The sequence below is a fragment of the Anarrhichthys ocellatus genome, unplaced genomic scaffold (assembly GCF_004355925.1).
Source record: "Anarrhichthys ocellatus isolate YVR2014 unplaced genomic scaffold, GSC_Weel_1.0 scaffold19, whole genome shotgun sequence".
In the NCBI taxonomy this organism is placed as follows: Eukaryota; Metazoa; Chordata; class Actinopteri; order Perciformes; family Anarhichadidae; genus Anarrhichthys; species Anarrhichthys ocellatus.
In genome coordinates, this window is record NW_022280049.1 from 432,400 (window position 1) to 445,342 (window position 12,943).

General features: G+C 43.3%; 1 protein-coding gene across 4 annotated transcripts in view; it reads right to left on the bottom strand.

Annotated features, from left to right (window-relative positions):
- Positions 1–424: 424 nt before the first annotated feature.
- frmpd1b (FERM and PDZ domain containing 1b) overlaps positions 425–12,943 on the bottom strand; it is a 24,319-nt gene continuing 11,800 nt past the window's right edge. For 3 of the 4 annotated variants that reach the window (XM_031858205.1, XM_031858204.1, XM_031858206.1), the window contains exons 6-17: positions 12,537–12,582; positions 12,145–12,249; positions 11,961–12,056; positions 10,767–10,892; positions 10,542–10,661; positions 9,669–9,802; positions 8,637–8,763; positions 8,164–8,256; positions 7,777–7,959; positions 7,248–7,449; positions 6,078–7,046; positions 425–5,866 (exon numbers count right to left, since the gene is read on the bottom strand). In XM_031858205.1, coding sequence (XP_031714065.1) covers positions 3,270–5,866; positions 6,078–7,046; positions 7,248–7,449; positions 7,777–7,959; positions 8,164–8,256; positions 8,637–8,763; positions 9,669–9,802; positions 10,542–10,661; positions 10,767–10,892; positions 11,961–12,056; positions 12,145–12,249; positions 12,537–12,582 — 4,798 coding nt within the window. In that variant the 3' untranslated portion in view covers positions 425–3,269. The remainder of the gene's footprint in view (positions 5,867–6,077; positions 7,047–7,247; positions 7,450–7,776; positions 7,960–8,163; positions 8,257–8,636; positions 8,764–9,668; positions 9,803–10,541; positions 10,662–10,766; positions 10,893–11,960; positions 12,057–12,144; positions 12,250–12,536; positions 12,583–12,943) is intronic. The other variant, XM_031858207.1, reaches the window with a different exon arrangement.

The following is a 12,943-nucleotide window of genomic DNA, read 5'->3' on the forward strand; positions in this document are numbered from 1 at the left end:
CAATCTATTAAACATATTGACAGTGAATAAGTCTGTTATGTGTGTGTCTAAGTTTGATAAATGTGTTAACTGTCATGTTTTCTCAAAGAAGAAGCCTCATTCACCAAACAGATATGACAAATTGTCTTCTGCTTATGTAATAGAGGCACTCGTACATTATGGAACTGTGTCTTATACTTTATGGGCGACGGTGGCGCAGGGGTAGAGCAGGGCGTCCTTCAACCAGAGGATCCCCCAATGTGTTGGTTAAAGACACTTAACCTTAATTCAATTTAATCTGATGGTAGCCCCTGCCATCAGTGTATGAATGGATGAATGTAGTGTGAAAGCACTTTGAGTGGTCGTAGGACCAAAGAAAGCGCTATAAGTCCATTTAAGCACCGTAATCATCACATCATCACTGTTACAAAGATGTATTACAGACATAACACTGGATCACAATGAGGGATGGAGCAAACACTCAAGTAGATGGTAGTTTAACACCACTATCTGCTGTTTCTGTTACACGTTCGATCATGAAAATGTCTCTCACAGCAGCCCCACACTCTCAGACTGTTTTTTTTTTTGTTGTTTTTTTACATGTGCGACTTTCTAGATTACTATGTCAAGAAGTCAGACTGCAGATAGTGATCAGATTAAGGGCAATCTGACATGGGGACTTTGGATCAGGGAGGGTTGAGCTACTGTGGCTACAAAGCCTCTCAACTCTTTCACCCTAACACCTGTCTGTCTGACTATCATCTTATATTAGAAAATCTTAAATTCATCATTCATTTAGCATTATTTAGGAATGCATTTTAACAATGGGAGGGGAGATGTTACTCTCTGTCTCAGCTGGCTATCTGTGAATATTTTGGATGCATTCTCAGCACCAAAAGAGAGAAAGCACGCTCCAGTGCTACATGCACAGATAAATACTGCCTTCATGGAAGTATACCAACTCAATACTGGGAAATGAATCCCAAAGTAATCCTCTAACAGTATTATTAGTGCAGTGTTGTTATAAATAGAGAGCTGTTTAGACTGCCACGGTATAACTTCATTCTATCTGCTGTTGTTGAAATGTTCAGCTCAGGGTTCAATGCTAGAATGGTAAATTGAATGTCTTCTGAAATGAATTGTAGACTCAATACTTAGGCAAGGAGCTTGCATGAACTGAAAGTTGTTCCATTGACTTTTGTTGATAACTGGCCTAAAGACAAAACCCAAACACCAAGACGTTCAACATTGTTCAGGTCAATGTGTAATTTATTACCAAACAATACATTTCTTGGTACATCGACTTCATTGTACGTGTGTACGGAAAAGTGACTGCTCATGTAGAAACGCAATGTCCTCTTTGAAAATGAAACGCTGTTGATACAGTTTTACCGTACAGAAACAAAACACGTAGGTGACATGGGCACTCTTCACTGTTTGAGCCTGCTTGATGAACAACTAGAGATGCTCCTAGGACATACAGTACATCTTCATGTTAGTGCTATGATGGACCCTGCTAGTGGACCTCCATAGGAATTGGAAGCTCTGAAATCCCCCACAAGAGACCTGCGTTCTTACTTTTCAAGCATAGCCACCTTGACAAAATTCTGTGCCATCTAGTTGGAAGATTAAATATACTACCTACGTCCTCACCGGCTCTCTCTAAATACTTAAGCAGTCTTGATTTCGGCTAATCCCCTTATCATATTTGTATAAGAAAGTAATTACCCTCTTGTTGTCATAGGTGGCTCAAGCAAATCCTCCAAAGCAGATGGCTCATCAAACGAGTTGGCATCATGTGAGGTGGACGAGCTGTTTAAGCTCAGCAAACTGATCGAGCAATGTAATCCTTTTACTGACAATTCACAAACATCAGTATAGACAGGAGTCTTTATATTGACAAATGCTAATGCCATGCAACTTTGCACAATGTTGCAATACATAATGCAGTAAGTTTTCCCGAAACAAGACAGAAGCCAACATTCCAAACAAAGAAAGCACCCATTATATTCAGACAAACATAATGCAGCTATTGTTGTTTTTAATGTTAGCACAAAAACAAGGATACAGTATGTGGGGCATGAGTTTATGTTTGCATAGCCATAAACTAAGGTCAAGACAGACTATGACACAAAGATATAAATGTATATCTACAGTTCTGACCCCAGCACACAGCAGTCAGTCCATCTGTCAGTCAGTATGATATTTTTAATGTGGTGCGGCCAAAGAGAGAAACCATAGTGGGGAACAGTTGTGGCTCAGTGTTGGAATACTTTGGATCTTTGCTACATGTGGACATAGTTTAACAGTCACCCTTGTGCTGAGTCAAAAATCTTTTTTTCAACGAACATAAAAAAGGTCCCCTGTTTTACTTCCTGGGCCTCATCCACACATTCCCAGAAAATATATATGTAACGTACTTAGGATGAAAACTAGATTAATGTTGTATTACTGCATACGTTTGTGGGTAATGGGAGTATTTCCAAGAGGCATTTACTTAGAGTCAGTCAGGACTAGGGAAAGGGTAGAAAAAACACTTTACACAAGGGTATGTGTCTCATAAAAAGGTGCAATCTGTAACAGTCGAAAGTGCTCTCCCTGCTTTTGTCATGGTATCAGTTTGTTCCCCATTTATATGTAACTGTAATTTTGAAAAACTAAATCCTTAAAAAGGTGCACATATAAAACAAATCAGTTAATAACTGTACTTTGTATGTGTGATAAAGTATAGTTTCTGTATTTTGTCAGTAAAACGTACTGTTATACTAAACTTGAAAAATGACAATTTACAGATTACACCTTGTGGAGTTGAGAATTATTTAAAGCAGCAATAGATAACATAATACTGTCTCAAAGAGAAGGAAAAATAAGAATTCCAGTGACATCCATAGTTTTTTTTTCCCCACCAGAGACCTGCACATCAAAGACCGTGGTGCAAATATTGTAAAAATAAATACATAAATACATACATGGGTAATCCATCCTTACATACATACACATATTGTATCATAAAATAAGAGAATTATAAGATAATTATAAAATTCATATGTACAAATGCATAGTCCATATGCGTCCACGAAGAGGCCAAGCAATGAAGTTCCTCTTTTCATTTAGGGTTTGTTTGGTGTATGTTTTTTCCATGTGGGTATATGCAATGTGGGTTAAAGTTTGTGTGCAGTGGTGTGCATGGCACTACAACAACACAGGGGTTACACACCAGATCGCGCTGTGCTGTTTCCTCTTGTCTCACCTCTAGAGTCAGTGGGTTACTAGTGGGTAAAGTTCACAGGTCAAAAGTTGAGAGGTACGTGGCCAGGCGTGTCTGCGGTGTCTGGTGTGCGTGTCCGAAAGAGCTGTGTGAGTGCAAAAACGGAGGAGATGAGCACAGTGCAGCGTTTGGCTAGAAGCCTGACCCCTTCACTCTCCCCCTGACCCTGTCCAGATCCAGTGAGGCCCACACTTTTACCCCCAACCCCGACACCCGTTCCAGCTGTCTCAACAGCCCCAACAAACTCTCGGTACAGACTCACTATCTCCTTCAGCTTGTCCATGGCCTCCTGGCTGTCATCGTCCTCATCCCCGTGGACCAGACTTGCATTATGGCAGATTTCACAACCAGGGCAGGGATTTGTTCGTAGGCAGGCTGCAGACAACTGAACCAGGGCACTGAAGCTGTTAGATAAAGAGCGTAGGGCTTCATCAGGAGCCCAACCTACACGTGTGGCCCGCTGACACCCAGTTGCCAATCGGCGAGCCTCTGCCTGGAGAAGACTTCTTTCGGCCTCCGTCATGGCGGCGGTGCTTGTCCCAGTACAATTTGGGTCCGGTCCTGGGGTAGTATTGCCTTCTATTCCATTGTGATTTAGGTCAGGCCCCACTTTCATACCTGTGATATCCTGTTTTGAGTCTTGACATGATTTTTGTTGAGTTTGCTCAAGTGATCCCCTTTCTAAGACCAGCATAAGTTGGTCTATATCTTGACGTAGGGAGACAAAACCTCCCTTAAGCCCACCATAGTTCCTGTTGCTAAGCGTACGAAGAGGACCACCAAATGAGTGTGTGGGTGAAACCGGACGTGAAACCACGGGACTGAGTTCAGAGGATGCAGTGGAGAAAGTAGAAAGTGGACGGGGGTTGTCCCTCAGCAGTGACAGAATATTGGGCTTTGGAGAAGGAGAAGGTGTTGTAGGAGAAGAGACAGGTGCAGGTCGGGCAGGTTTGGGGCGTGTGCGGCGGGAGAACTCATAAATGGTGAGCTCCTCATCAAAGCTTATGCCATCCTCAGTGTCTCCACTGAAACAGTTGGCGTAAACAGTGTGGCAGCCACAAGCCTCCCGGTGCTGTTGTGGAGGAGTAGTGTCAGCGAGTGAGGAGGTTGGTGAGTCACCTCCAATTTGCATGCTGGACACACCTCCCAACCCCACTGCTGAATGGGTCCGCGACTGAGGCTGCTCCGATGAAACACTGCCACTGTGTGCACTATTCTCTTTAAAAGTCAGATTAGGGTGGGAGCCATTTGTCCCATTGCCCTTTTTCATATGTGATGTCACATCCTGGGCTTCTTTGATGGTGGCTATGACCACCTCAGCTCCATCCTCTAAAATGTTCTCTTTCCCTCCTGAATTTAAGATCACAGTCTCTTTTTCCTTAACAGGGGTTTTGTTAAAGTCTGATAGACCACTGGCTACAGACAAGCCAGAGCCAAATCCAGATGTGTCTCCATTGATGGAGCTAGTGGAGGGATAGTCCAGAGTTCCCAAAATCTCCTGGGAACGTGTCATGTACCAAGGCAGAGCCTGGATCTTCCCTCTCAGGGCAGAAGCTGGCAGTCTACCTCCCAGGCTGGAGGAGCTGGTCCTCAGGTCCAATCCTGATCCAGATCTTCCAGGCTCTCTGCTTTCAAGGCCCCCAACACCTTTGGAGTTGGTTGAAGTGAGGGAGGTGGTAAGGGTGAGAGGAGCATCTGCATTTTTGGGTGACAGGCTTTCATGACTCAGAGAGACCCTCCTGGATCCTGACTGGACGCTGCCATTGCGGCTGCTCCAAGGGTGGATTCCATTTGGCGTACTGATACCATCCTTGAAGATCCCTTTGCTTGGATCACTTGGGGAGGTAGGAGAGCTAGCAGGTAGTGATAAGGGGTGTAAATTGGTGGGAGAAGTGGGTTTGGGGGGTACTGGAGGGGGAATGGCTAACTTTGTACCTGAATTAGAGAGAGGGATAAGTGGTAGGTTTGGTGGCTTTCTTGTGAGTAGAGCAGTCCCATTGCCTTTTCTCTCAACTTTAGGAGTTTCCTTTTCATCGGGAATGTATGCTTTGTCATTAGAAACAACACGTGCTCCATTCTCATGCGTCAGATCTTTATTCTTTTTTGGGCTGTTTTCTTGCTTCTTCTTCGTCTTTTCCTCAGTTTGTGGGGTTGTAATGGGTAGTGGTTGCTTGCTGCACCGCACTGCTCTGATCAGGGGAGATGAGAGAGGCAGTCCACCTGCCCCATATGTGACAGACTTGAACTCCATGGTGTCTGGTTCCATTTCCAGAAGTTCAGAGGAAAGACGTCCAGAGGCATCCCCATTGCAGTGGGCATAAGATCTTCCATGCTGGGGGGATTTGGGGGGAATGATCTTAGGTTTGGGAGGCAGTTGAGGCTTAGGTGCTAATAACGGTTTAACCTTAACTTGAGGTTTCTGAGATGGCTCTGGTAAACTGGTCTGTTGGTTGGTAAGTTGATTTGTGGGGCCTTTAAGTGTCTCCACTTCTCTTTTGATTTTAGAGGATTTGGCTTTATTGGCAAGGGGGGAGGATAGGTCTTTCCCCAGGACAGCTGAAGGACCATTCCAGCCTCCACTTAACCGATTAGCATTCTGCCGGTCAGCAAGCTCAGCGTCTGTGAGAGAGAAACAAATCAAAAGGGAAAAGACAGAAAGAGAAAGGCATCAGCGGATTTACACAAATTTAGTGTCTCAGTGTTGTCACACGTTACCATCACATAAATAAAACCAAACATATCACCACTGACAAGGAACTTTACAAAAACGTGGTAAGGACAAATTGTCTTATTCATCTGCAAAGTCATAACAAATGTGTTGTAAACAAACCTGATAGATCAGGAACTGGAGGAGTAAATCTCTCCTGTGCATCAAAAAACTCATCTTCAGACTCTGAGGCAGTGCCTTTGACCAAAAGAGCTGGTTTGGGATTGGGTGAAGGTGTTAGAAATAGACCCTCTTCGTCCTTGGAGAGGCGCTGCTCAGCCTGTTCTGCTTTGTCCACAGGAATTGAACTAGTCCTCACTGGGACTTTGGGAGGGACCTTTTTCTTTCTTCTAATGGGTGATCTTTGAAAGGGTATGCTGTCAATCATTCTCAAATCCCTTGAACTGGGTATCTTAGAAATGCGTCGGAGTCCCCCCACTACTGGCTCTTCTTCCTCATCATCGTCATCATCATCGTCACTAGTAGCCTCAGGAGGGCTAGGGAGGAAATCAGCCTTGGAGAGCTCAGCAAAGCAAAGGCAAGAGTTATCATTGCCACGGTAATTGAGGTTGGTGGGTCGCAAGGGCCCTTGGTGGCGTTTGGGCTCCAGGAGGTAGGGGTGATGAACATCCAAGCCTGGTAGATCCTCGCTTGTGCATGGTCCACGGAGGGCATCCAGACGAGATGGGGCTTTGGCTGCGGCACTGCTCTCCTCCAGGGCAGCACTCAAGGAGCCACTGGACAAGCTGGAGAAGCTGCTGGTGACCCGTGGGTCCGTGTGGTACCAGGTACTCTCCAGGTTCATTTCTTCATCCATAATACTAAATTTACGAAGACCACTTCCTGTTGCTCCTCCTTCCTCTTCACCCTCATTTTCTGTACCTTCTGTTGTCACTATTATCTTCACTTCCTGTTTGCCTTTGTGCTCCTCTTTCTCTTTCCTTTCCTCCTCTCTCCTCTTCTCTTCCTCCGCTCTCCTCCTTTCTTCCCAGTCCTGGCTTGCTGGGTCTGGGCGTTTACAATTCTGAGAATCCATTGGGTCATCCTCATCTGTTGAGTCGTCTGAGTCACTGCAGCAGCGAGACACATAACCTAATAACAATAATACAGAAACAAGAGGTTAATAAATTTGTATAGCAGGATATGATTTAAAATATGATAATATTGACTGACTGGCTTTTCTAACAGTACCCATTCTGGCTGGTGAGATACATCAGTATGTGATGTGAAAAATATCTATCAAATGGCCAAAGCCAGAAAGTCATTATTTTAAGTGAAACAGTTTTTGCTCACTTGATAGGGATTCATAGCACACGCCCTCTATTACGGCGAACCTCCCACACACACCTTCTTCAGCAGGAATCCGGTGTACCCTCACTTTTGGGCGCCCCAGACGGAAGACATTGACACTTGGATCCACAAGGAGTTTGCAGTAGCCTCCCAGCAGACACCCTAAGTCTTTGGCTGCCAGAGAGTCCATCAGTAAGGCAAATGGCTGCAAGGGGGGGGGGCATTGCAGAAGATATGGTAAAGTGATTAAGGCCAAAGTGTAAAGGAGAAAAGGCAATGGAGGGGGAAAAGAGGGAGAGAGAGAGTCACCTTTGAGTCCAGTGAATTAGCTTTATATGGCTACCACACACCCCCTTAGGCTGTATACTGTTTGTGTATTGGAGGAGAAATACTTGACCTATATTTACTCAAGCATGAGCTTTGGTGTGAATATGGTGTGGCGAGTGAATATCCTTTTTTTTAAATCTGTGTCAGTGTATGGAGCCTACGTGTTTATGAATAATAGAGTCTAGTATGTCAATGTCTTCCTTACCTTCATGTCGTGCAGTGAGATGCGCAGTACGCTGACTTTGTCCGACTCAGAGAGCAGCTCCACTCGGCTGATGCTGCTGAACTCAACCAGTGTAGAGATCATATTGAGCTTGTGGTTGATGACCTGACTCATCCCATATTTGGCTCCCACCAGCAGGCTGACCAACACCTCCCTGTCCTGAAGCTGAGTGTGAATAAGAGCGACTAGAGTTACATAATGAAACAAAATGAGCAGAAAAGGGGAGGGGTGCAAATATGTTTCGATATGGAAGATATGTCGAGCATTTTGAATGGTGACATGTAATAGATGCAAGAATTCTGAAGTTGTTACATATTTCATTCCTTCACAAACAGACCCACCAGGGGATATCAGGCTCTTAGCTATTACCATCATCGTAGCTGTGTAGGAACGTCCCCCATATGAAATGAGTTCTCCCAGCTGAGTGAGGTAGGCCAACCGAGCCTGACTTGAAGAGATGACCTAAAACAGAGCAATAGACAAAGAAGAAGAGAGAAGAATATGAGTGAGGCAGACAGCAAGGAGATAGAATTAAAAGAAAACCAGGGGGATGTTATGGTTCACTCACTGACCAAAACTATTTTCACAGAGAAATATTCTCCATGTATTTTCCCAGCAACATTACCTAAGCCCCAGACCTACTATTCCTTTTTAATTATCCTCCCACCCAAAATCTCTCTTCCTCCCAACCTGCTCCCAACACTTAACTACCACTTTAAACCTCAGGAAGAACACTGTAAGTGTCAACTAAAAAGTACCCCGAAGCCACTACTAAACTCTCACCATCTATCCCTTCACGTCTCCCAATGTGTTCACCCACTCATCCATCAGTCTGTATCTACCTTCTGGCGTGGCTCTAGCAGAGCCTGGATCTTTTTGAGGTGGTAGCTGATGGCTTTCCTCAGGTCCTTTTCCCTCATGTTGCTCAGCAGTGTGGGAGAGATGAAGCTGTCCATGCCAAACTCCCTCCTGTCATCACCACACACACACACACATACACACACACACACACACACACACACACACACACACAGAGGAATGAAAATCACACCCATAATGAAGAACTCAACGCCTCAAAAAATTGAAAGTGAAACTGAACTATTGTACCCCACATGCACAAATCGCTTGATTGAGTTTCTTAGTAAATATTGGTACAGTATTTGAAAAAGTAAAAGCAAATGTAGACTTGTAGGACAGGTAAGAAATATGCAGTGTGACATAGCTAATGATAGCCTCATAGCAAACACTGGATTAAAATAAAATACAGACTTTACCGAAAAATTTAAAAAAAAGCAAACTGAGATTTGTTGAGTTTTGTGCAGTAGAAATATCAGCTGATATTTTTTTTCCTCACAGCTGCCACAAGATGTTACTAAGCAGTAACATCTGTAACCGTGACTGCATCCTCAGTCTAATTCGAGGTGAAAAAAGCCTGCGCCTGTGAAACACAGAGTATTTATGACTGGAATGAGTTATATAATCATATTAATCTATGAGTCAGTGAAGTGGTCTTTTGGGAAATAGATCTGCGCCTACGTGTGCATTTATAGCTTTCAAGTGTGAAAGAGAGAGACAGAGAAAGACAGAAAGAGGGAACATTGAAAAACCCAAAAGACACTTTTGATCCACATGCTGGAAATAGGGCAAATATGCAAACCCTTGTGCACCCATGCAAAGCATTTATCACATTAATCACATTAATAGATTAGGCATTTAGAGTGCACTCTTATCCCAACAAATGACAAGGATTGCAGTAACAAAACAAGATCTAAGCCTGAGATAAAAAATCTATAATGAGTAGTGCCAGAGTCAAGATCGTAGTGTCCCTCTGCTGTGACTCTGAAGAGACATGCACACATACACATATGACTCACGTAATACTCTTGATAGAGGCCCTGGTCTGTCCACAACTATCTAGCCTCTCGTGCATGTGCAGGGCAGCCAAGCGGAGTGCAGTGTTACACTTCATCTCTACTGCAAAACGCTCGAGCAGCACGTCCCCAACACTCTGGAACCACAGACATTACAAATGCACATGTACATTACAGTAAACATACCAATGTACAACTGAAAAGCATCATATTTTCATATTGACATGTTTGATATACCAGCATACACTTCAAGTCAGACATTGCAAAATGAAACAGCTCGTGAGCATCTTTCAAAGTAAACTAGCACTGGGACACCCTAAGTGTGTCTCATACAGCAAAAGCAAATGCTGCATGAGGCAAAGACTCCTCTAGAACAATAAATCAACATGACATAAGTAGCACTCCCAATGCTTTATTGTGCAACACAAATTATACAAAGACAAACTATGGCTTTGAGGCTTTTCATCCAGGATTGAAATATAGTCTCAAAGTTGAGCTACATGACAGCACGTACCTAACTGTATGCAGAAGTTTTTTGTAACTCAAAAAATGTACAAGGCCACAGTAATAGACTGTGTTATATTGTTCAACTTCAAACATCTTCTCAACTTTGATTCTGGCTCTATTTTTGTAATGTTTTATATCAGGTTTAGAGCACACTAGAGCAAGTGTAAATATCGGATATACAGCTTAATTTGGCAAGTGGGTACAGAACTGTTTTTTGTTTTTAATTGAACATTTAGACTTGGTTTCCACATGTAAGAAAGGAGAAATTTGTCTTCTGAATGACATTGAACAACACAAAGTCTCTAAAATGGACAGAAAAGGAGACGGACAGAACGGTGTACTGTAGATGAGAGAATTAGCTTCTCTGACCTGTAAAAAGAGGTACTCAAAGGTGGCGGGGTCATCCTGCAGCAGGTCCATGGGGTCTCTCGGGACGAAACACACCCTGAACAAACATCTGTAGTCATGGGAGTCTTTTTTCTGCACCACCTGGTGAAGACAAAAGACAACAGAGGTAAATTAAAACGAAATGAAAAGCCATCCACAACTACAGCATGTTTGTGTGTGGATTTGTGCATCCATTGTTTCCATTACCTTCTGTATGAACTCATCTTCGTGCAGCAGCAGCAGTTTAGTGATGCTGTACTGTTGCTCTAGCACCAGGGCAAAGTACTCAATGGCCCGGATGGACAGTTTATCCTTCAGAGTCAGCACAATGTCCTGGAATGGTGAAAAACCAACAGTTCAGACCCTCTTAGACAAACATGCTTCATCCCTGTCTGCTGATGGCAGATGGTCAAATATGATCCCCCCTCTCAGTTTCCCTTTGCCTGAAAATACAAACTGAAATGCAAAACCTGTTAATTAATAATAATTATGTGCTCTTGAAGACAGCAGAAGACATGGACCTACTGGGGGTGAGCTACTGACCCAATTATCCACCTTCTATCTCATTATGATGTTTGTATACAGAAAACCTCTCAGTCTGAAAACGCCCAACTGGACTTAGAAATTATATCTAGAGCTACTCACAAAATACAGCTCTGCTTCATGGCTTTGAAATCACACCACACTTTTCTCCTCACTTTTAAATGTTTCATAACTTCCTCCTTCACAAGGAAAATGTATTTGTAGTATTCCACCATTAAGAACAGCTACAACTGCAACAGCCTACCCATTCTAACACCCTTAGGGCAATCACAGCATAACTTGTGGTGGGCTTACTTAAAAAATACACCCACTTGTTTCCACGAAACAAGATCTACTGTTTCACAACTAGATCTACTGTTTGGTCTTATAATGTTGATGAGAAACTGAAGGGGGCCGATGAACTTTCTTCGGAGGACACTAATTTAGGCAGCGCGTAACACAATTTAACTATCTATAGATATTCTTTAAATCTTTATGTTGTGTCTAATTGTTGCTTATTGCTATAGTTACAGTATGATAGGTACATTCGGCTCATTCAGCTTGGTATATAATGAATTATGAATAGGAAGTTGCCTCTCATTGGCTTCCATAGGGCGCACAGGTATTGACAAACATGTCAGCCGCCCAAGAATGATGCTGCCACCACTTGGGCCAGTAACGAGATGCATCGTCCAATTACCCATCTGCCATTCAAATTTCATGAAAGGTGATCCAGTAGTGTAGCAGTTATATGGCCATTTAAAGGGTCACATTTTGACCTTCCATTTTCAGTACACACACAGTGCATAACATTCTTATAACAAGTCGGTAAAATTGCCTCTTCTTACATTCAATAACTAAAACCTGTTTAATACACACCTTGACGGTGGTGCTGTTGTCAAACTTGAAGGCCTTGGTCTGCCCGTTCTCTAAATAGACTTTCAGGACATTGGGCAGAAAGAGAAGAGAGTTTCCCTGATGGAGAGAAGTGAGAAATATCATTGTGGTTAGACAGGAATCAATTTCAAACTTGGGAAGATCAATTAGGAAAAGGGAGAATGACCTGAGTGTGCCCGTTGACCACCACCTCCTCTGCAAAGCGCACTTTAACTGGATTATTCCTCAGACGAGCTCTCTTCTCTGCCGACATGATGGAGGACTTGGGATTCTGCAACACAATGACACGCGGCAGCGCCATTATGCGAGGACTGAGACTCAAACAAGTGCAATGACACATGATTAAACGGTCGACACGCACATATTTACATTTGCACATCGCGATCTGAAAGCAATGTGAAGGCAGTTAATCCTGTGAGAAGACACGGGTTTGCAGTCACATGCTTGGAAAGAACCAGAACTTGTGTTTTACAGTAAAGAAGGATGGTGTAAAGACTCTTTGTGAATGCGAGAGTGTTTGAGTTGATGGGAGGTCATCAATGTCTTGTCTGTACTCACTGTCATGTGCCGCAGGATAGTAACAGTGATACAATCCTCCAAGTCCCTGGGCGGAGAAACAATACATACATACATACATACACACACACACACACACACAGAAACATATGGTCACACACACATGCACACGAGAGAGATCATTATCTTTCTGTCCAGCTGTCAAGTAAGCACTTTCTCCTCTGACCTTTGCCCTTAACTTGTTAAGCCTTTTCTCTTAAAAACACACACACATTCACGCATGAATTATCTACACACACTCTCAGAAGTGCACTCCAGCAAGCAACTATGACAGTGCATTTAATCACTGGATGGACCAGACACACTGGTAGTATGACACTGGTCCCAGTGAATGAACTGACTTCTCATTATCCACAAACGATAGATAGATAGATAGATAGATAGACAGA